Here is a 25436-nt window from a genome sequence, read left to right on the forward strand (position 1 = left end):
AGATAATCTGTTACAGAAATGATAAAAAGTGCTTTTGCTAAGAAATAGCACTGAAATGTTTTTGTAATCAAAATTTAAATATTTTTTAATGTTCTCTCTAGTTTGTTAAATACCCCTAAGGAATACAGGCAACATGTTCTACACACATGTGCTTATGAGTAAGCGAGGGCCATTGGCCAAAATCTGGCTTGCAGCTCACTGGGAGAAGAAACTCACAAAGACTCATGTATTTGAATGCAATCTAGAGATAACCATTGAAAGAATTATTTCACCTAAGGTATGTTATTGATTCAAATTATAATATGTATTTGGCATGATTTATGGAGAGGAAAAGAACTAAAATATGTTCTATCAGAAAATGCATCTCCAAGGAAGTTTTACTTTTTTTTTTTTTTTGGAAGTTTTACTTTTGAAATGGTCTTCTTTAATTCCTATAACATTTATTACCTGAGCACAAACATATGTCAATTTCTGTGGGTAATTAACTGTTTTCATATGTTTATCATAAATAGATTAGACCCTGAAGGAGGAAGGTCATATTTTGTACATGTTTTGTAATCCTTTCTTATTCCCTTAGCAAAATACTGTAGACACAGTAGGTACCAAATAAGTATTTCTTAAAAAAATAGTGAGTGAATGAATATGGAGAATAGAAAAAAAGATTAGTATAAATCAAAATATATATGAAAACACTTCATACAGTACTATGTTCATAATAAAATACTGTAAGATATTAGAATTTGCATTAAAATATTATTTTAATATTTATAGAAGTTAAGTATTTTTTCTGCTTGCAAGAAGGATGAATAATAATTGAAAACTTTCCATGTGTCACACACTGGGCTAAACGTTACATTCATTAGATCATTTAATCTTCACATCAACCCTGTGAGATGGGCTTCTTTGAGCCTCAGTGAAGTGTGATAGTTAGGAGCATGAACTTTTGAGTTAGTCAAACTTAATTCCTGCTCCATTTCTTGGTAGTTTTCTTACTTTGGGCATGCTACTTATCATATCTGAATCTCAGGCTTTTTTCTTCTGTAAACAGAGGTTCATATCAAAATTAAGTAATACATGAAGAGCTCTTAGGACAATTCCTGGCACAAAATAAGTATATAATAAGTTGTAACCATTATTAATAAATTGAAGTTCAAGAAGATTTAACTTCAAGTCTCAGCAACTAGGCCAAAACTTGAACCCAAGTCTGCCTGACTGTAGAGTTTATATTCTTCCGTGAAACTAATAATCACATATTTCACTTAGATGGCACATTAGATTATCTTCATTGAGTAAGAACAAAGGTTAATCATTTTACAAGATGAGGTAGAAGTTAAGTGATTCACTTTTTTTTTTTTTTTGATGTTTATTTTTGAGAGAGAGAGACAGAGTGCAGGTGGGGGAGGAGGGGCAGAAAGAGAAGGAGACACAGAATCCGAAGCAGGCTCCAGGCTCTGAGCTGTCAGCACAGAGCCTGACGTGCGGCTCCAACTCACGGACCGTGAGATCATGACCTGAGCTGAAGTGGGACGCTTAACCAACTGAGCCACACAGGCATTCCAAATGATTCACTCTAAGAATACAAGGGGCCCCTGAGTGTCTCAGTCGGTTGAGCAATCGGCTTCAGCTCACGGTCTGTGCTGACAGCTCAGAGCCTGGAGCCTGCTTTGGATTCTGTGTCTCCCTCTCTCTCTGCCCCTTACCTGCTCATGCTCTGTCTCTCTCTGTCTCAGAAATAAATAAACATTAAAAAAATAAATAAATAAAAGAATACAAAATGTCTTCTTTTTAAAGAGAGGGAATTCTATGACTTTATAATTTTCAAACAGGGTTTATGAATCTAATTCTCAATATTCTAATGCTTTAAAAATTCTTGAAAGGCGAAAATTGCACTTCGAACTTCAGGACACCTTCTTTTGGGAGTTGTGCGAATCTATAATAGGAAGGCAAAATATCTTTTGGCAGATTGCAACGAAGCATTGCTCAAAATGAAGATGACATTTTGCCCAGGTATACTTGCAACATTGATTGTCTCACTCACCTTGTTTCTCTTTTGCATTTTTATTTTGGGTGGGCTCTTTTAATTGGTGGCACTCCGTAATTCCAGCGTGTATATGTGAATATAAACTTCCTTTTCACTGATTCTAAGTTTCCGTGGTTAAGGACAAATTATATTCTTTCCCTTGCTCTTTACCTGTGTTTGCAAGAAAAGCTTGTGCTTTCAAACACTTGTAAAGTTCCTGCTTATTTACATAAGAAATCTACTTATGTATGAAATTCTGATATTCACTTTTAATGGATTGCTTAATTTACCACATTTATTTTTGCCTGTATGAGATAAATTAGAAATAGTGTAATTGACAAAGCCTAGATATCATAATTGTCATTGTTTTCAGAATTCTCAAGACTCTAAGTAGCTTAGGTTGTTCTTACTATTTATGAAACATAAAAAAATTTTAACGTTTATTTATTTTTGACAGAGAGACAGAATGTGAGTGGAGGAGGGTCAGAAAGAGAGAGAGACACACAGAATCTGAAGCAGGCTCTAGGCTCTGAGCTGTCAGCACAGAGCCTGACCTGGGACTCAGACTCTCCAGCCTTGAGATCATGACCTGAGGTGAAGTCAGACGTTTAACCTACTGAGACACCCAGGCGCCCCAAAATATTGTAGAAAATCTCTAGACCTTCCAGAGTGCTAGAGATTTACATGTGTCATAAATATGATGGCTTCAAATTTTAACTTAATGTTAAGACATTCATCATTTCCACCTTGTGTTACGGTTATTTAGGTACAGGCCTTGTCTCTCACACTAGTTTGTAAGTTCCTTGAAGGCAATATCTTTGTTGTGATATTTTCTAAATCTCTTATAGTACTTGTCTCAGTGTCTTGAACATACTGTTCCCTGAATTAATATTTGTTGAATCAGGGTTGACAGGTTGTTTTTCTTTATTTAAAATGTTTGTAAATTCTCTACGTAGATTTATACTCATATCAAATATGGTTCATTTGTCCATTATTTCATTTATGTGATCCACAAATATTTATTGATGCCATACTTTGTGCCAAACACTATTTTAAGGCTCTGGGATACAAGGACAAATAAGGCAAATAAGGTCCCTTTCAGTTTGGAGAGGATATCAGATAATAAAAAAGTTTTTTAAAATTATTATAATAATTGTAGATAATGATTGTGCTATGCAGGAGTCTAAACAGAGTATTACAACAAAAAATAGCAGAAAACTTTACTTGCATTAGGCTAATTAGAAAAAGCCTTTCTAGAAAGGGTAGAATTTAAGCTCAAACTTGAAGAATGAGAAGTACCCAGCCATGTAAAAAGTCCCTGAGGGAATAGCATTCCGGGCAGAGGGCAACTGTCAGAGCAAAGGTCTTGAGGGGGAAAAGTGCTTAATTTGTTCAGGTAACAAAAAGGCCAGTATAGCTAGAGTCTAGTGAGTGAGGGAAAGATCCTTCGATGATGCTGACAGGTTTGTACAGCTGCAGAGGTTCTGATTAGAAATTTGAATTTTATTTAATACACTGGGGAAGTCACTGAATCACTTTAAGCATGGGAATGAGCTGAGCTGATTGCTCTCTAAATATTTTTAAATACCACTCTGGCTGTTTGTAGAGAATGGGACCGAAGAGGGGCAAGAATTGGGAGTTTCTTATATAGCTTTATTGCTCATTGGATGTGTTTTTTTATTCTTTTCAGGGCTGGTTGACCTTCCAAAAGAGAATTTTGAAGCTGCTTACAATGCTATCACATTGCCAGAAGAGTTTCATGATTTTGACACCCACAATGTGAAGTAAATTATTTTTTTATTTTCCTTCAATTTAATTTTCTTTTAAAAAAAGTTTATTGATTTTGAGAGAGAGAGGGAGAGAGGGAATGCGAGTGAGGCAGGGGCAGAGAGACAGGGAGAGAGAGAATGCCAAGCAGGAGCTCAAGCCCACTAACTGAGATCATGACCTGAGCTAAAATCAAGAGTTGGAAGCATAACCGACTGAGCCATGTTGGTGACCCTCAATTTGATTTTCTTGCTTTCATCTTCAGATTTCATGAATACAAGTGGACTCTAGTTAAGAACTGAAATACACATGCAGTTGAGAAGACTTAAGTTTAGTGTGAAATTTTGAAATATAACACCAAAAATGTATCATCATATTTGCTGAATGTAATTTGCGATATTAACAGTATGTTCTTCCATTCATTCGGTAAATATGTATTGGGTGCCTTCCATATGCCAGGCACTGCTCTAGACACTGAGGACATTGAGCAACAGCTTCTGTGTGCATGAATCTTACATTTTAGACAGACAATAAGCAAAGACATATACACTTTGCCAGTAAATGATCAGCAATATGAAAAGAAACAGAAAATAAAGAAAAAAATGATAGGATTCTCAAGAAAGGTTTTCTAATAAGGTCAGAACTGAAACCTGAGGGAGGTATAGGAACAAATCATTCAGTAATGTGGGGAAGAATGTTCCATGTAGAGCAAGTGAGAAGGCCCTAAGGCAGAACACATTGGACCTTTTCGGCGAACAGCAAGGAGGCAAGTGAGACTGTGTTGTAAATGACGGTCTGAGTGGTATGAAATGAAGTCAGAGAGGTAGTTGGGGGTGCAAATGATGTTGAGTGTTGCAGGCCACAGTAAGGACTTTAATTTTATTCAGATAGGGAGCACAGGAGGGTTTTGAATAGGAGAGTGACAGATCTGACTTGATTTCAACATGCTTCTTCCCCTTTGCTTAGTATAAAGGGGAAAGGGAGGAAGCAGAGAGCCTATGAGAAAATTATTTCAGTAAGAAGTCCAGATGACCCTCCTACCCAACACCTACTCAGGGCTACAAGGGAAACTCCACCCCACCTCTTACCAGGAGCTGCTGCAGGCAGAGCCCAGCACTGAAAGGGTCTCCCCCCTCACACCAGGCCTATCACCCAGCCCCGTTGATCTGGAAGTGAAGGCCCAGGGTACATGGGGGGAGAAGGGCAGTGAAAACAGTTAATGCCTTGAGTGGGGGATGCCAGGATTCATGGCTGGGAGGGACAGGAAGGGGACATGACAGCCCTGCCCTATCTGTGGGAGCCTGAGGGCCCAACTAGGGGTACGCGCCTTTCCCACCAGCAGCCCACAGACATGGGATCAGGATGCCAGGCCTCTGTGTCCTCGAAGGGACCCTCCTGTGGTCTTTGTCTTGATCTTCCTTAATAAATGGTGCTATCCCTGCCAAAAAAAAAAAAAGAAGTCCAGGTGAGAAATGACAGTGTCTGTAATCACTTCTCAGTCTTCATGTTATCAAGGTGGTAACAAATTATGAATATATTTTGAAGACAGAGCCAACAGAATTTGCTGAAGAATTGGATATGGCTTTAAGGAAAAGAGAAAGGAAGGATGACTACAGTCATCCTATAGTCACAGATAAATTAGGCTTTAGACATAAGTTTTGAGATGATTGTTACACATCCAAGGGGAGTAGGCAAGTAGTTGAATATCTGGGTCTGAAATTCAGGAAGGAGGTCTGGATGGGATAGATAAATTTAGGAGTTGTGAGTATATAGATGGAATTTCAACCCCCAGAGAGTGAGTGTAATTATTTTAAAAGAGAGAGATCTGAGAACAGAGTGTTGGGTCATTCCTAATAGCTGGTAGTCTGGGAGATGAGGAAGGACTAATGAAAGAAAAGGAGCAGCCAATGAGGTAAGGAAAAACTCAAGAGAAAGTAGTATCCTAGAGGTGAAGAGAATACATTCCATGAGGGAGTGAACATCTGTTTCAGATGCAGTTGGTTAGAATAAGTAAGACAAGGACTGAGAATTGACCCCTTGGTTCAGCAACCCAGAGACCATTTGTTATATATACATGTGTAATCAACTAGTGTGTATAAATAATACTATTGAGGAAATAAAAGTGTTTATTTTTTATAATAAAAGCTGTTTTTTGTTTTAGAGTTTTGGGCTTTTTTTCAGTATACTGCAAAATGCTTGTGTTCTGTTGGCATATTTTTCTCAATTTTCTCAATCTTATGTTTCTCCATAGTGCTATTGATGTTTCAGAACACGTTACTCAGAACCAAAGCAGACCAGAAGAAATCACACTTAGAGAATATTACAATAATGATCTACTGTTCCAAGCTGGGAGCTTTGGTGAGAATCTTTGAGAAATTAAAATCACAAGCTATAATCAATTATAAAATATAATTGCATTTTTGCAATTATAAAATAATTGCAAAATTATTTATAAAATAGAAGCATAATTGCAAAATAACTTATAAAATAAATATGCATTTTTGTATTGAAACCATGTCAATAGAAATAGCTATCTTTAGAATGGATCTCTTGATGTCTAAATGCAACTCTCAGTAAGTTTATCTTTACCTTGTTCTTTTTTTTTTTTTTCAATGTTTATTTATTTTTGGGACAGAGAGAGACAGAGCATGAACGGGGGAGGGGCAGAGAGAGAGAGAGAGACACAGAATCGGAAACAGGCTCCAGGCTCCGAGCCATCAGCCCAGAGCCTGACGCGGGGCTCGAACTCACGGACCGCGAGATCGTGACCTGGCTGAAGTCCGACGCTTAACCGACTGCGCCACCCAGGCGCCCCTATCTTTACCTTGTTCTAAATAGATAGGTGTTAATACCAAGACTCAGTCTTAGGCTATAAACTTCCCTTCTTAGTCTGCAGTCCTTTATTGAATACTTACTATATGTCATGTTCTATCATAGGCATAGGCAGTACAAAGTTTGCAGAAGCACTTCCTGCCCACAAGGAGCTTCAGGCTGGGAGAGAGATATGCAAATAAACATATATATATATATATATACACACACACACACACACACACATAGTAATATATGTGTATAAATACATATATATTACATAATACACATATATTACATATAACCATAACACTATATATATATGTGTGTGTATATATATATGTATATATATATATATGTGTGTGTGTGTGTGTGTATATATATATATATAGTGTTTTACGTGTGTGCTGTATATCGTGCCTTCAAAGTATGAAAATTTCTCCAATATATGATGATATCAATTGTAAAATGAAAAAGTTTAGCATGGCTTGGGACTGAGGAGGAAATAACACATGCTAAATACATACTCATTGATTATGAAACAAACTGTTGAGTATATTTTATAATTAAGCTGTTCTTTTTATGGCATTTACCTCTGTCTTGAACCATTATATTATGTACATCCTGTATTGATCTGAAAACTCCATGAGGATAAAATCTGTGTCGTGTTCATGTTTGGTTCTCTTATAGTGCCCGAAGCAGTGAGTGTAGAAGAAGGGTGGCTTAACTCTGTGTTCCGTGGGGGAGGGTGGTCAAGCCAGTAATGCTTGAACTACATCTCCAACCTCCATTTTTCATCCTTACTCTTCTTCTGTAACTCTTCTGATCTACAGCTGTGTTCTTAAATGATCTGTGGTGTGGGACAAATTTTAGAATTTTTGTTAATTTCCAGTCTGTCATGGAATGATGCTTTTGTAAAATCCAGAAAAATTGAAAGTTTAAAAATCAAAATATATGCTTCAATTTTTCTTATTAAATTCAACATATATAAAATTACTCTGTGAAATTGCTATCAGATTTTTTAAACATTTACCTCTAGTCTGTGTATTTACTCTATCATGGACAAGCACCAACCCACAGACCATATTTTGAGTAGCCTGGATCTCTTACTCTCTGTAATCCCAGGCCTTAAAATGTAATACATTGGCAAAGAGTTAATCATATTTCCTACTGCCAAGACACTCTTTACACATTTCCCTATAAACACTACTGCTGTTCTTTAGGCCTAAAACTTTAGGATCACTTTTTTTTTTTTTTTTTTTTGAGAGAAAGAGACAGAGCATGAGCGGGGGAAGAGCAGAGAGAGAGAGAGAGACACAGAATCTGAAGCAGGCCCCAGGCTCCAAACTGTCAGCACAGAGCCCGACGCAGGGCTCGAACTCACAAATTGTGAGATCATGACCTGAGCCAAAGTCGGACACTTAACCGACTGAGCCACCTAGGCGCCCCTAGGATCACTTTTAACTACACTTTCTGTAAGCTTTATACCAGTGCTGATTAACAACAACAACAACAAAATTGGACATGTCTCTTAGGTCTTCTATTTCTCTAGCCACCAGTATAGTTCACCAGTACTAAAGACCTGGAGTAATACCCTCCTACACATCTCACAGTCTCTTCCCACATTTTATGTAGCTCTGCAAGAGCAATTGTCCTTAAATTCCATTTTTTTTTTTCGTATCACATTCCTCTACTTAAATACCTTGGGTCCTTATGACTTATTTTAGACACCCTGCCTATCCTCAAGGGCCTCTATCAATTTATCACCTTCTGTATTTTATCAACTTTATTTGTTTTACTCTTGATACAGACTTTTTGCTCTAGTTAAGAAAATATATTACCAGCCAATAATTTAGTTGTTCTCAGTCTGTGTCTCCTACAATTCAAAAAGGGGGAAGAGCATTTTCTCAGTGTACGAACAGATCTGAGTTTGCATCAGCTTTTTCTATTGCCTTGCTGTGTGATACTGGGCAAATCACCTAGCTTCTCTGAGACTTACTACCCTATTTGTAAAATTGAGATACGACTAGCCGCATCACAGAGTTATTTCCTTCATTCATTCCCTCCTTCAGTTCTTTTCACCAATAGGTGATTTTTCTCTCTTTCAAAAACTAGCTCAAACCTAATGTCTTCTAAGCAATGTTTAATATTAATGCATCCTATTCTGAATTACAATGTAAGATTGAAAGCAATGATCATTTCTTTAATTTATTTGAATAATCTCAGGTTCTTGTGATGCTCAGTGCTCAGAATATAGTGTCTGTTCAAAAATGCTATTATCTTATTGACCAAGGCTAGTTTTTCTTTTGAGAGCTTTCAAGCTGCTCCTGGAAGATATGAACATATTTTTAGTTTACTTTTGTTTTTTATTTTTTAGTCTTTTCTGCTGAGCAAATCTTTAATCCAGTACAATGAAGCTTGCCTTTTTCAACTCTTCCTTTCTACAAGATAAAAGCCTATAGAAGAATTTTAATATAAGTGATACTGCATGATTTTGTTTACTAACTAGCACTAACATGGGTTGTGAGAAAGGGAGGAGAACGACAACCTCTGTCTGATCTCTGGGGTTTCAGACTCCTGGACCTAGAGATTCAAACCCAAGGAAGGGAAAGAATATTAAGAATATACATGTGCTGACAACCAATCTGGAAACAAGTCAATTTGAAGCCGGGAGTTCATTCTACCTGCTACTGTCAGTGTCTTAAGAGTTTGCTCTCATAAGTCTCCATTTTGCAAAATATTTTACCAGTGTAAGTTTTAACTATCACTGTCTTCGCTGGGTTCAGATACTGGCTTTGTCATTTATTAGGGTATGACTGTGTGCAAATTATAAAACCTTTCTATGGACATGTTCCCTTGTCTAAATTTAGGATTATAATAGTATCTTCTATTACGTAATATAATGCACATAATAAGTACTCGGTTAATGTTAGCTGATTGGGTTTTGTCTTTTTTATCACTGTATCTCTAATACCTAGCAGATTGCCTAATACCCATTCATTAAATACTTGTTAAATGAATGTTGTAAACCCATTATTTAATATTTTATCTACCTTTCCATTCCCAAGAAGGCAGATATGCTCCTTATTTTCCAAATCCCCACTGTGGATAAACAATGCAAGCAATTGTACTTGAAATAATATGAAATAATACTTGATCAAGCAGGACATGACTATCTAAAGTAGAAGAAATCATTCTGGGGAATTATTAAACTGAACCACAACTAAAGACTCTATCCTAATGTTTTTTTCCCTATTGTTTTGGGAAAAGCGTTAGACTAGAAATCCAGCCTCTACTGATTAACTGAATGACTTCAGTTGACTATGCAAATAAGTTTAGCTCTCATTTTTCTTATCTGTAAAATGGGATGGTCTGTACAAGAAGATATCTGAATTTCCATCTAACCCTAAAACTCTATGTTTCTATGGCTAACTCAGTGTTAATGATATGTATTTATTTAGGGGAGGAATCTGAAATTCTCAGAAGACATAGCTTTTTTGATGACAACATATTGCTGGATTCCAGTGGTCCTTTAGTTGAACATAGTTCCGAAAGCCTCATTGGAGAAAAATCTCTATTCTATGACAGTGGAGATGGATTTGGAGATGAAGGGGCTGCAGTAGAGATGATTGGTATGTTGTCTGGTTATATAGAATTTGGATATTAAAAAAAGAAATTGGATATTTATTTCAGTCATGCTAAGAATGTATTAATAGGCTTATTATATTAAACTAAAATGTCAGGTATGCCCCGTGTCATATAAATCAATGCATTTTTTAAAAGTTTATTTATTTAGGGGCACTTGGGTGGCTCAGTTGGATAAGCATCAGACTTCGGCTCAGGTCATGATCTCGCGGTTTGTGGGTTCAAGCTCCGAGTCAGGCTCTGTGCTGACAGCTCAGAGCCTGGATCCTGCTTCGGATTCTGTGTCTCCCTTTCTCTCTCACTCTGCCCTTCTCCTCCTCATACTCTGTCTCTCTCTGTCTCTGTCTCTCAAAAATAAATAAACATTAAAAAAAATAAAGTTTATTTATTTTGAGAGAGAGAGAGCACACGCGTGCACGTGCAAGAGGGTCATGGGCAGAGAGAAAGAGAGAGAGAGAATCCCAAATAGGCTCCACATTGCCAGCACAGAGCCCGATGTGGGGCTCTATTCCGTGAACCGTGATATCATGACCCAAGCTGAAATCAACCAACTGAGCCACCCAAGGGCCCCTAAATAAATACTTTTTTTTTTTTAGTCAATACATTTTTTACATACATTTTCAAAGTCTGTGGTGTATTTAAACATTTAGGCTAGATCTAAGTAAATAGGCATCTATTAAAACACATTTTCTCTAAAGGTTATAAAATACTACTTGTTTTTACTTTTACAAATTCTTAATTTTTAGAGGGGAAGGAATGAAGTTAGTATATTTCCTCACAAGATATATTAGATCGTATATTGGAATCATTGTTTCCCTTAAGAGAAATTGTGAAACAGCTATTCTAAGGATCTGTCCAACATTTTATATTGTAATTTTATATTTATATCATGATGTTACTATAAAAGAATCATAGAAATGGAGTAGACAAAAACTGGGAAATCTGAATACACATACCTGTATTTTAAAGATAGTGATGGTTATATAACAAGTCTTTTTTAGATTCTCTAGTTTACTTTAAAGGACTGGTTGTGGCAAACTTTTTGAAATTTCAAAATTATGAAAAAATAGTGGTTCTACCTTAGGTATCTACCAAAGAAGTTTGAAAGCTTTCACTTCTTGATTTGGAGTTTTTTTTTTTAATTTTTTTTTCAACGTTTATTTATTTTTGGGACAGAGAGAGACAGAGCATGAACGGTGGAGGGGCAGAGAGAGAGGGAGACACAGAATCGGAAACAGGCTCCAGGCTCTGAGCCATCAGCCCAGAGCCTGACGCGGGGCTCGAACTCACGGACCGCGAGATCGTGCCCTGGCTGAAGTCGGACACTTAACCGACTGCGCCACCCAGGCGCCCCTTAATTTGGAGTTTAAACATGACTTTGTAACAAGATTACTATCACAGTATTAGTTTAGTAAATATCTCCTGAAATTAAACATCTATTTAATAAGGGAAAGGAAATAAAATATATAAAGTTCTATATTATCCTGCATGAAATATGATAGTCTATGTAGCCAATCAAATCTACTTAAGTAAGGTTGATTCATTTTTGTATCTGTTTATAATCCTTATATACAATAATGTCAATTAAACGTTTAGTGAAAAAATGACAGATTCAGTTCTGTGACAGAAGTATTTATTGTGTTTTTCAAGACAATCTATTGCAAGATGACCAAAATATCCTGTTAGAAGACATGCATTTGAACAGAGAAATTTCCCTGCCTCCTGAGCCTCCTGATACTATAGTGGGTATGATGAAATTATCTTTTGTGTAGAAAGTGAACAGATACTGATGTTCAAATTAAACCTTACAACTTGCTCGGTTTAAGTAGCAATATAATATAGTGAAAAATAATAAAGAATGTTTTCCCTCAAACTCTTTTGAGTCTGACTGTAGACAATATGGAATAGGAAACTAGGTTCCGAGAAAGGTACAACAGTGGTATTTAACCAGGATTGGGTTTATTACATATGAGAGCACATCTAAATACTCTGGCAAAATACTATGCCTTTGAGTCACTAAAATAATATGTGTTACATGTTAGAAACATCATTAATATTTGACATTGCTATGATTATTAATTATTAATATTAATACCATATTGACATTAATATAACTGGACAATCTGTATACAATTTGAGAGAAATTACAAATGTGGGGATATTTTCTACTTGAAATTCATGTGAAGGTACCTCAGATCATTTGAAGTATTTTTGTATGATTTTTCTTGAGAATTGAAAGTACAAATAGCCCCATTTTGATTCCTCATTCTTTTTTATGTTACATTTCCTTCCTAACACATAGTAGAAATTTAAAATGTGAAAAAGAGAGATGATATAAATTTATTTATGGTCCTTTATGGGTCAATTAATAATTAAGTATTAACAGAATACAAATTAAAAAAAAATTTTTTTTAACATTTATTTACTTTTGAGAGAGACAGAGCATGAGTGGGGGAGGGGCAGAGAGAGAGAGACAGAGACAGAATATGAAGCAGGCTCCAGGCTCTGAGCTGCCAGCACAGAGCCTGATGCAGGGCTTGAACCCACAGACTGCAAGATCATGAGCTGAGCCGAAATCGGTTGCTTAACCGACTGAGCTACCCAGGCACCCCCAGAATACAAATTTTTTTTAGCAGACATAATCAAATTTATGTCAGTCATTTACTGTGGTTGCTACCACTGTTTCTACTAAGTCCAGCCTTAGATGTCACATGTGCAGAAGAAGGTGACGATGCATGACTCACCTAGACACTGGGCCCCAGACCATATAATCTCTGTGTCTCTTCAACTCTCTTAAGTACATGATTCTAAAAATCAGTTTTGGCTCCAGTTAGCAATATAAATCTTCAATTAGTTTATCTTTTGCTTTCATTCTCATATAAACATCTAGATTAAACATAACTGTTATTTTTCTAATAATTCTTTTTATGGTGATGTTATTAGTAGAACCAGATAATTCAGAGTGTATATGTCTACCTGAAAATGAAAAAATGGATGAAATCACATTATCAAATGAAGAACATGGATTTACCCTTGACCCAATTGATGTTTCAGGTCAGCGTCATTCATGGTTTTGTTTTTTATTTTTGTTACGCTACTATCTTATTTACTGTGAGATAATCTGTGAAATATTATAGGAAGTAGCCAACCTAGTAATAACATTTGCAATACAATAGGGAAAGGGTAGGGAAAGAGTGTGGAGGAAATTTGAGGTGATTCTTTCATTATAGTCAGTCCTGGTCAAACCACACACCCAGTTTGGGAAATTGGAAAATATAAAACTCAGTTCAATGCCAGTAGTTATTGAACCATTACTCTCTGTTGGGCACAGGAGTTAAGAAGACATAGTACCTGCTTTTTTTGTTTTTTTTTTTTTAATGTTTATTTATTTATTTTGAGAGAGAGAGAGAGAGCGTGCGTGCAAGCCAGGAAGGGGCACAGAGAGAGGGAGAGAGAATCCCAAGCAGGCACCACAGTGTCAGCGTAGAGCCCAATGAGGGGCTTGAATTCACAAACCATGAGATCATGACCTGAACTGAAATCAAAGCATCGGATGCTCAACGACTGAGCCACCCAGGTACCAACAATAGTACCTGCTTTTAAGAAGCTTGTAGTCTGATTGGAAAGATAAATAAACATGCACATGCATATAAAATAAGGCAGAATAAAAGGATCAGAAGAGAGGTCTGTGCCCTCTAACATTTAACCTGAAGCATATTTTTAGGAATAAAAAATAAATATGAATATAATATATAACTTGACCTTGTAAGAACATCCTGGTTTCAAGTAGTATAATTGATATGAATTTCAGTTATAAACTCAGGCATGCAAGGAATAAAGCATTCAAGTTTTTTTATTTACCACATTCAACTCGGAGGCTCTATCCCACTGGGTTGGCAAAATTTCAATCTGTATAGCTCCCCTATCTATCCTAAGCCATGTGGTATCAAAATTTGGGAGAGGAGTGTGGCAGGTGGAAGGGAAACTTTGGTCATCAACCACAACAGTTTGTGGTATCTACTGTCCCAGCCCATATAGCCTCTGGGGTCATCACACAACCAGCCCTTCTGGGATCTTGTCATGTTCCCAGGATTTTACTAAGGCACGTTAGCAAGCAGGTTACTGTTCCTTCTGGCTCCATCTGATCTCAGATCTTCATCCATTCTGGGAAACCTAACCCTCCCCTTTTGCATACGTGGAATTTGTGTATGAATTTCAATGGAGGAGGGAAAAATATACTTGACAAATACAAATTAATGTTTCAGAATATCCTGTTATATAGATATCTTAGGGAACTTCAAAATTGAGCAACTTCCCTCCCATTATGTTCTCTGCTCCACACTTCCTGAGTTAATCTACCTGGTAGGTCAACAGAGTCCCTCCTAAGCACTTTGAAGGAACACGTTATAAACTGCATCAACTATTGGCTGCTCAGATACTCTAGCTGTGCAAAAGTCTCGTGAAGCATAATTTTCAGTAGAGAGAAAGGGATATTCTTCCCATGGCAACTCTGTAGGTTGCATTGTGGTAGACATTTCTTAGGTATGCAGTGTCTAGAATATCATTTTACAAAGCTGTACAACCAATCCCATTTGTGTCTATTTCTTATATTTAGACCTTGCTGAGAAAAGAAAAGGCAAAAAGAGGAAATTGCTCATAGATCCAGTCAAGGAGATCAGTAGCAAAATTATGCATAAACAGCTTACTTCCTTTACGGACACACTCATGGTTTTGGAACTTGCACCTCCTACCCGAAGATTGATGATGTGGAAGAAGAAGGGAGGAGTGGACATGCTTCTGTCAAGTCCTGCCCAGGATATGACTCATGCGGAACTGAAAATGGTAATAGTTTCCATCTTTTTACATAGTTGCAGTGCTTGGTTATAAATAAATAAATGCATATTTACGTTCATGTATACAACAGAATATAAACTGGTGAAAAATACTCCCTTACTTTTGAATTAATTTGCTTGATGTGTGTGCCTGAATTATAGTTTTCACTTTTTAGCATATGTGCTTGTATTTTATTGAATTGCTTTGCTTGTACAAAAGCAAGTAATAGAAGTGTATATTTTTACAGTTGTTTACAAAGTGCTTTCTGTCCTCTGGCTTTAAACTTGGAAGGAAATTGATACAGAAGGAATCAGTAAGGGAAGAAGTGGGAAATGAAAACATAATAGGTGAGACATCCTAACTGTTGGTGTTGAGGGGATTGTTATAGAAACAAAAATGTCATTTTATATTACAAAATGAAGATGGGATCCAATTCCATATTCCCAATATAACTGCTATCTCTAGAAGAATATTTCAGCTTAAGAGAAATTGTTACATCAGCATTGCCTTTTTTCTTTGCAGATTAATTTTTGTTCAACAAGTACACTAAAAAGATGAAGTATATATACTATGTGGATTCCTCCTAATCTCACTCCTTCCTACCTCCCTCATCCCTACAGGCAGTACTTACAAAACTTCAACAGATAAAATTATTTTATCTTGTAGGATAGTGTTTCACTTTAAGACAACTAAAAGGAAAAGTCACCTAGTGATAAGAATAGCATTTCAACAGTACAATGAATCTGAGATGTAGAAATTTCCACCCACCCAGAAGCTACTTGGAGTATTGATAATTGCTGATTATTATTGTGACTATTATAAAGGAATAATAAAACCAGCTTATGTAATGAGTGAATCTCTGCTTCGTGATCACCTGTCCTGAAGGCATTAAAATCTGCCACACAATACACCAAGATGGGCTTGAACTATCCATGTTATCTTGTGAGTGCCTGTTTGGGAGTGAGTGTGGAGGAGATAGTAGGTGGACCATGGGGAGGGAGGTGATAAGAAGCAGACAAGGGACAAGGGAAGATAAATATGTGAGACTTGGGAAACTATAAGACAGTTTGTGTACACTTTGCTTAAATTCTTAGATTCCAAGTTTTCTGTCAGAAGTTTTCTTTTGTAACAACCATATCCCAATTTAAGTTTGAAAGATAGTTTGGTGAAATCTTCTCTACTTACTAATTCAGAGACCTCCGTGATGGAAGAGCCAAATTCCCGGCAAGACTTAAGTCAACCCAAAACTTGGAAGGATGTGATCAATGGACCTAAGTGTAGCTCTCATGAGGATACCAATAAAAATATTAATTCTGAGGTAAGTTAACCAAAGAGAATCATAAAAGTATTATTTTTCTGACACAGATACAGTGAAGGAAACTTGAGACTCTGACATGTCTTCTTACATTTATAGTTTATATTTAGTCTTATGTTAGTCCATAATTTGTTTGGTAAGGGGCAGTGGTATGTAAAGCATGATTTTCATCTGTAGAACAGTATTTTCTAGAAGTTTAAGAGAGTAAATAAGAAGATAGTAGTTTCATGCTGAAATAATTTGCATGGTAATCAAATAAGTGATTGTACTTGAATCCAGTTATATCCTGAAAATCCTCTTAGGCCCCACATTCAGTATATCATGGAATGTTTTTAGGACTCTAGACAATATACCCATGTTTTGTTTCTGATCAGAAAGTCACTCTTCCCACAACTAAGAATATGTTTTAGACCTATAATTACCTTAGCCTTGAATCCAAGAGACTATCTGAAGATCCATGACCAAAGAAAATTTTTTTTATTTTATTTGAAGACATAATTTTTATTCAAAAAACGTTATTTAAAAACATAGTTGGAAACAGTGTGCTTTAAAATATTTTTCCTGGGGCACCTGGGTGGCTCAGTCGGTTAAGCGGCCGATTTTGGCTCAGGTCATGATCTCGCGGTCTGTGAGTTTGAGCCCCGCGTCGGGCTCTGTGCTGACAGCTCAGAGCCTGGAGCCTGTTTCAAATTCTGTGTTTCCCTCTCTCTGACCCTCCCCCGTTCATGCTCTATCTCTCTCTGTGTCAAAAATAAATAAACATTAAAAAAAAATTTTTTTTAAATATATTTTTCCTATTGTCACTTTAGTGATTGTACAGATATAGCCACACCAGATAAAAAGAAACCAGTGCTCTTCTGGTTTGCTCCATCATCACTGCATTTTGATAACCACTCAGGGAATTCAAAGTCAGTCCACATTGAAACTGAATGCTCTTGGAAGGAAAGACAATTTCACAACGCACTAACACAGAATGTATTTTACTAAATATTTGATAGTATACTAGATATTGAATTATTAGGTTGCCAATATCTTCCTTATTTGGGCTCAGGCATTTCTTAGAGTGCACCTACTGAAAATTATGATCAGGCAAGCTTGTTTAGTTCATGATTTTTTAACATATTAACAAAACAGATTTTTCCCTCATGCTTGAAGAGATTGATGTATGAGTTCTCTTGAACAATTTAGCTCCTCTGCCCTAACTTATGCTTTAGCCTTCAATTCCATTTTTATTCTGCTTCCAAAAACGGTGAACAGATGTGAAATACAGTCAGGAATGGGAGCACATTGACAGGACAGAAAAGTATTGATTCTGATTAGTCATTTTCAAATCTTTATAAAGCATTTTTTATGTAAAGTAACTGCAAAATTGAGAGTATCTAAAATGTAGAATATTCATAGAGATTAAAAGGGAAAAGACATAAGTCTCCACAAACATGCATGTTAAAGAATAAAATGCAACTCCTGATACTCACTAAACATTCTGAAAGCTGCAATGAAAAATCAAGGAAGCTTTGTTGAAGGAAGCTTCTACCTGAAGACTGGTTAAAGATGAAAACGGGGCCCAACAGTTTCTATAGCAATGAAAAAAGGAGATGATAAGGAATGGAGAATTTCTGGCTCTTTTTCCTTCTTCTCTGTGCCTTTGCTCCTCTTTCAGAGGACATAGTTTTTCTTCCCTTTTGCCAGCAACAGCTCCAGCAGTGGTGGCAAGAATCGTGTCATGGCCCTAGGTAGAGATATTAATATCGCTTCCCCCATTTTCACCCCCTCTGCTTACAGTGCTTCTTCCTCCGCCACCTGGTACTGGCATGAGGATAGAGGCAGGGGCTGGGGCTGGACAAAATGCTTCAAAGGAAAGTGGTCTCAGCCACTCAGCCAAAAATATGTTTGATGTGGGGTCTGCAGTGGTGGAGAAAACAGGACTAGAAAAGATAGGCAACAAAGAGGGCAGGAATGTGCCAGTTCTTCATCTGTGGGAGGCTTATGGAGAACAGGGGCTGCCTACCTGGGATATTTCAGGAATAATAGTTTGCGAATGCAGGTGGTATTTTAAATTAGTTTCAGAGGGGTGCCTGGGTGGCGCAGCGGGTTAAATGTCCAACTCTTAATCTCCGCTCAGGTCATCATCTCACATTTCGTAAGTTTGAGCCCCGCTTTTGGCTGTGCACTGATGGCACAGAGCCTGCTTGGGATTCTGTCTCTCCTTCTCTCTGCCCCTCTGCTGCTTGTGCTCTACCTCTCTCAAAATAAATAAATAAAATTTAAAATAAATAAATAAATCAGTTTTAGAAATGAGCATTCATGTGATGAAAGCATTTAGCAAAATAAAATTGTTCCTATGAAAACTACTACTACTGTGATGACCTACCTGTATTTCCCTAATTTGCTTTAGGAGGATATTGTTGAAGTGGTATCTTCAGCTACTGAGGAATCTTCCTTAACGAATGCCATCTTAGCACAAGAAATTGAAAATAGTCCAGTTGAATTGGTAAATATATTCATAGTCTTGAAAATTTTCTTAAAAACTTTGTTCTTAAATAGTTAACACTTTATTTACCTAAAACTTGGTTTTAGAGCGATCATGTTGCTTTCTAGAATTATTATTTAGTGATCTCAACAGAGATGTGTCAGTAGTTTGATGAAACATACTCAGAATTGCTTTGACCTTTTTTCTTTCTTTAATTTATTTTGAAACTTCAAATAATTTTAAGTAAAACTATGGGATTTTTATATTATCAAAGGTAGTCATAGGTTAAAAATATTGAGAATCACTGTTGAGTTATTCTTGTAACAGCTTTAAAGAAACAGAGCTATATTAGAGGTACATCCTATGGCATTTGAAATTTTACTTCATTTACGAATAAAAAACCAAAAAACAAAACAATTTTTATCTAAAACATTATATGGCTCAAGGCCTATACTGTCCGAGATTTTTAGAGATCAGAAAGAGAAAATGGTCTGCTCAAAGGGTCACAATTAAATAGCAAAGCGAGAAGTAACATGGACTTACCTGACTTGATGTGTATTACTGTCTTCTTTCTCTAGTCCTTGTACCACAGTGCTGAAGGCATTTTTAAGATTGTAATGAATTCCTATTAAATAATATCAAAATAGCTATTAATGCCATAAATAAGTAGTTCTTAAATAAATAATCTTTATAATGAGTTCCGAGACTATTAGATTGTTTTTTCATATGTGGAGAACACTGCATTCTCTGGATAATCTAAGACGGGAAAGATACCTGAATTTTCTACCTGAAATATCCAAACAGCTAAGCCAGAAGAGGGTTGGTTAATTTTCGCCTCTTTGCTTCTGTAGACACAGGTTATTTTCATACATGGTCAAGCAAACCACAACACAGCACAAGTTCAGCTGTTTTTAATAATCCACTGGGCTTTCCACACAATGGATTCAGCTGTAGGGTGTCCAGATAGATCAAGTAGACAGGCTTCAGCAAAGTGCATAGACTATTTTTTCTGAGCCTTTTCCTGGTTAGTTTAGTCGTGCGATATAGGTGAAGCTGCAATCTCATGGATCTTTACCAAAGAGTTGGGTCACTGCTTTTTATATATGAAAAACAGCATTTGTGTATTTAACAATATAATAAACATTAGCAATTGGGTGAATTCATTTATCCCAGGGCAGACCAGAAAGAAATAAAAATAAATTGTACCTGGAGAGATTCGGAAAACTCTTCAGAATGAAGTGACCATATTTTCAGATCACCCCTTTTGGAGCTTAAGAAAGGATGCTATATAATCAGGACCAGGATGCCGGCATAGCTAGTAGGAATGAGGACTCGGCAGTCCCCTTAGCTTTAAGTGATTTAAAATACTATCCAGAATATTCTGGAACTTTCTGAAATCATCTTGGAGTCTGTGAAATTGAAAACACTGTGGGAAGTGTCTTGGCTTCAAAGGTACACATGAAGGCTTGACAAACATTGCATCTCTGATAAGGATGACACAGAAGGTATTGGGTTGCATGGTCAGAGCTAGCCTGGGAAAAATTAGAAAGTAGTTCAGATCTGTGCCACCTTCGTCCCTGCCACCCCCCTCCCCTGCACTTTGTAGGCTTGCTCTTTTGTCAGATTCATCAGCACCTTTCCTATGCCCAATTCTGTTCCTAGCTCATAAAGTGTTAGGTGATAAGAGCTTAGAGTGAGTTCCTGTGAAGGGATTTCAACTTGACTGTTTTTAAAATATTGAGGTGTTTCTGAAGGTGGCTAAGCTTTAAAGACTGAAAAGAACTAATCTATTTAGATAATATGACAGGAAGTGGGTTGATCTCTTTTGGACAGGTTACCCTTGAAATCCAAAAGGTTCTAACCCAATTGTACACAAATTGCTAAACATCATTTATTAATTAGAGCTTCTGTATCACCAGGGAAGTTCAGATAAAGGCCTTTACAATGCAGTTTTTCTATAGCTTTATGTTTACCCTGTCAACTCAGTTCAAATTGACCAGAGAGCTGGGATAGTCCTAACCAAAAGTCATGGCTGACTTAACTTTTGGAAGTAAGATCACAGTGCCCTGGTATGCATTACCAGTAAAGACTGCAGAATCTCCTACTCTGGAGCCCCTCATCACCTAGGGAGCATAGATATAATCCTACAAAGACTGATCTAAAGCTGTATGTTTCCTATTCTATTGTCAGACTATAAGCTCCTTTATTTAGCAGGACCCAGTGTTATGGTTGGGTTTCTTGTAGCAGCTAACACTGTGCTTAGCAAATAGTAGCATTCAGTAAAATTTGTTTCATTGAGGTATTTTATTATTCATTCAAACAGGAGTCATTGGGGAATCAACAAAATTTTGAGGCAGAGAGGTGGAATGGAAGAATTCTTAAGATGTTAAATAGCTTGCGGGTAAGATGATAGGGTTTGTCAATCCTATTTTTTTTTCAAAATAAATAAAATGTTGACTTCAATCTTCTAGACATTAATAAAAATGAAATCATTTTTGAAGTGCCTGGGTGGCTCAGTCAGTTAAGTGTCCGACTCCGGGTTTTGGCTCAGGTCATGATCTCACAGTTCGTGAATTCAAGCCCCTCCGTCGGGCATGCAGACATGCTGCCAGTGTGGAGCCTGCTTGGGATTCTCTCTCTCCCTCTCACTCTCTGCCCCTCCCTGAATTGCATGTGCTATCTCTGTCTCTCTCCCTCTCTCAATAAATAAACTTAAAAAAAATCATTTTCATTATTTTTTTGTTGAGACCAAATTCCACTAGAATGAAATGATTTTGAGCAGTATACCCAGGGCTAACTATGAGAGTTTGCTTTTGGTGCCTGCATATTCTAAGCAACTTCTTACCTATATTCAGACCTCTAGACATCTAGTGCATTTCCCGTTCTTGGGTTTAGGAGGCTATCAACCAATTCTCTATGTGGAACTAAGTTTATAATAACATAAGAGTGGGGCACCTGGATAAGTCAGTAGATTGAGTGTCTGACTCTTGATTTCGGCTTTGCTCATAATCCCAGGGTTGTGATCCCACAGTCGTGGAATCGAGCCCTGTGTCAGGCTCCACGAGGAGCATGGAGCCTGCTTAAGATTCTCTCTCTCTCTTCCCCACCCCCCCACCCCCCGCTCCTCTTCCCCACTCGGGTGCGTTCTCTCTCTCTCTTAAAAAAAAATAGTATAAGAGTAAAACAGATAATTTTAAATTTAACTTATATTTTTATCAAAATAATACATGTATATAATTTTAAAAGTTACATAGTTCTATGCTATAAGAATGAAAAGGAAACACAGAAGATTTTTGTCTACTCCTCCTTATCTCTAAGTCCTGCTCACCAGAGGCAACTATGTTCAGCTGTTTCTTTTAGCATTTATAACTATATTTCTAATCATATGTTCTTACTGTTCTTTCTTGATATTTCAGCTTTAAATTTTACCTGTTAACTTCTTTCAACATAAAATGAATATTTCGCTGAGTTCTATCTCCCCTAACCCCAGTCTGTTTTTAGCACAATATTCAGTGTTTACAATAATTGTAACAGTTATGATGCAGGTTTGATTTTGACTAAGAGCCAAAATACCAGTGGTTTAAAAAGATAAAGTATAACCTGGTATGGCTGCTCTGCTCACAAAATATCAGAGACCTAGGTTACCTTTATCTCATTTCCTTTATTCCCAGGATCAAAAATGGCTAAGTACCCATCATGTCTACATTCTGTTCAGCAGCAAAAATTTCTTTAAGTGTACAACAGAGATTGTGTGTATCACTTCCCACATTTCATTGCCTAGGACTTAGTCACCTTGCCACATCTAGCTGGGAAATGTAGTCCTTTGTCTGGTAGCTTTGGGCTCAGCTAGTAATTCTATTCCTATGGAAGACAGGAATGGATAGTAAGAGACAATCAGCAGTTACTGTTACTATGGAGGGGCACCTGAGTGGCTCAGTCAGTTAAGCGTCCAACTTCTGCTCAGGTCATGATCTCGTGGTTTATGGGTTCAAGCCCCGTGTCAGGCTCTGTGCTGACAGCTCAGAGCCTGGAGCCTACTCCAGGTTCTGTGTCTCCCTCTCTCTCTGCCCCTCCTCCACTCACGTTGTGTCTCTCTCTGTTTCTCAAAAATGAATAAATGTTAAAAAAATTTTTTAATAAAAAAACCCCAAAGACTATGTAAAAATTATTGTCATTGCATTTCTTTTCTTGTCAATTTTATAGTGCTTTTTTTTTAGTTAATCATTGCCTCATTTCCCCCATTTGCTTGGTGCCTATATACTCATCCTTAATTCTTTTTAAAAATTCTCTGACATATAATGAAACCCCGTTTAGTATGGGCAAATATATCAATTGATTCATCAGTTCCATTTTTTTTTTTTTTCTTGAAGATACTCTTCCAGAGCTCATCATCCTTTTATTCTAATTGGACTAGCTGCTCTCTAGGTCTTTTCTATAGTTTTTGTCTTGGGACATTCCTTTATCGTAACATAGGAATTCCTTTGTCTCTTTCCTATATTAGTTTCTCTAGTTCTTGATGCTTTGGTCTTCCTTTACTTTGAACTTTTTGGTGGTTAACATCCTCTCATAATTTCTGAGAGAAAGAGTGCATAGGAGATATACACCCTATATACAAGTCTGAAAATTTCTTTATTTTACCTTTAACTTGATTGTATGTCTCTGAACCTAGTTTGAAAATAGTATCTTTCAGATGTTGAAGGTTTTGTAACATGTGTAGGTTTCTTGTGCTGTTACTGAAAAGCTAGATGCTGCTTGGTTGGCAATCGTTTATTTTCTCTCTGGAAACTTTTAGATCTTTTCTTTACTCCTAGTGGTCTGAAATTTCAGGATGATGTGTTTTGATATGGGTCTTTTTTCATTTATTGTGCTGACCATGTAGTGGTTTCTTTATTCTGAAAGTTCATGTCCTTGAATTCTAGGAAATTTTATTGTATTTCTTGAATTGCCTCCTTATTAATCTGTTCTATCTTTCTGAATTGCCTGTGGATCAGATGTTTGATCCCCTGAATTGCACCTTTAAATTTTAAAGAATCTTTTATCCCTTATATCAATTCCCTTTGTTTTGCTTTTTTTCCTATCCTCTAGAAAATTTCTTCAACTTTATCTTCTAGTCTTTATTGAATTTTATTTCTGCTTTCACGTTTTTTGTTTTCCAGGAATTTTTCTTAGTTATTAATTATCATTTTGTTTTGTAGCATCCTTCCTTATATTTCATTTATTTATTTACTTTTTTAAACAGCTTTATTGAGGTATTATTAACATACAATAAATCATACCTATTTAAAATACAGTAGAACAATTTTGACATATGTATATACCTGCGAAACCATCACCACAATCAAGATAGTGAATGTATGTATCCATAACCCCAAAAAGTTTCCTTGTGCCTCTTGATAATTCTTTGTCCCATCTCTCCCACTGGTCCTCCTCCCACACCTCCAAGCAACCCACTAATGTGGGTTTTTTTTCAATAATCATCCTCATCTGTACTTCTATTCTAGAAATCTGATTCCAAGTACTAGTCTTCCTAAAAGGCGTTATCTTCATCCATAATTAAATGCTTTATTGTAGCTCAACTTTTTCTGGTAGGTTCATAGGTGCCCTATGGTGACTCCGATATCTTTTTGATCTGTGTCAAGAAACTGGGAGGTGTTTATAAAGCCATATTCCTCTGCCACTAAGATATATAAATATAATTTTACATTTATCACTATAGTTGTTTATAGTCACCCCCACACCCCAGTGCCTTTAAGGAAAAGAAGCCTGATGAGGCTGATAATTTTCATTGTATTTGAAGCCTCCCAAAGTCCTGTGGGTTGTTTTCTGCCTACAAGTCTAAACTAATTGCACCTTCCACGAGGGCCCTTTATTTACGTTAACATCAAAATTTTAAAAGACCTAACATTTGTATAACACGTTAGAAATTTGCATAACACTTTAAAAGTTCTTTTGCATGCATTTTCTCAATGAGCCAAGCTTGTATTCAGTGACCTATGATTTTTTTTAAGTTTACTAATGAGTCATTTGCATTTCTCTATTTAAGGATTTCACACTCCCTTATCAAAAATATCAATATTTTATTCATCATGCATCCACAGCCTGCTGGACTTTTAATGATGTTGTTTCTCTTTCCTTTCTTCTTTTCTAATTATTTTTCCAGGAATCCAACAAGATGGGAATGCAGTACTTTAGTCTGATGAAGCTCTGCAGACACAGTGACCGAAAACAAGCTGCTGCCAAATTTTATAGCTTTCTTGTCCTAAAAAAACAGCGGGCTATTGAGCTGAGCCAGAGTGCTCCCTATGCAGATATCATAGCTACAGTGGGACCAATGTTCCATAAAATGTGAAGGAAATCCAGAACATGCAGATTTATGTCATATTTGGAATTTCTGTGTAGATGGTTCACTTTAATGCAGAAGCTGTCTGGAAGCAGCTGAAGGTCTGATCCATTTCATATATTAGCCAACTGCCTATTTTATGTTTGTAAAGTCAGAATAACCATAGCCAGAATTGGAAACCTGTTTGCTCACAGAAATACTGAATTGTAGCTAAGTAACATTTTTAACTTAGCTA

The 25436-nt window shown here is 36.7% G+C and overlaps 1 protein-coding gene across 2 annotated transcripts; it reads left to right on the forward strand.

The window, feature by feature from the left end:
- Positions 1-133: 133 nt before the first annotated feature.
- RAD21L1 (RAD21 cohesin complex component like 1) lies at positions 134-25210 on the forward strand. 2 transcript variants are annotated; one of them, XM_030308996.1, is made up of 13 exons: positions 134-277; positions 1878-2007; positions 3711-3804; positions 6039-6145; positions 10060-10230; positions 11894-11989; positions 13187-13297; positions 14859-15085; positions 15324-15423; positions 16270-16394; positions 18787-18882; positions 21185-21262; positions 25022-25210. In XM_030308996.1, the coding sequence occupies exons 1-13, from the start codon at positions 134-136 to the stop codon at positions 25208-25210; spliced, it is 1668 nt and encodes a 555-aa protein (XP_030164856.1). The 2 variants fall into 2 exon arrangements, with proteins under 2 accessions (XP_030164856.1, XP_035920291.1); XM_036064398.1 differs by having other exon boundaries at positions 18790-18882.
- The last annotated feature ends 226 nt before the right edge of the window (positions 25211-25436 follow it).

The sequence above is a fragment of the Lynx canadensis genome, chromosome A3, assembly GCF_007474595.2.
Source record: "Lynx canadensis isolate LIC74 chromosome A3, mLynCan4.pri.v2, whole genome shotgun sequence".
NCBI classification, from domain to species: Eukaryota; Metazoa; Chordata; class Mammalia; order Carnivora; family Felidae; genus Lynx; species Lynx canadensis.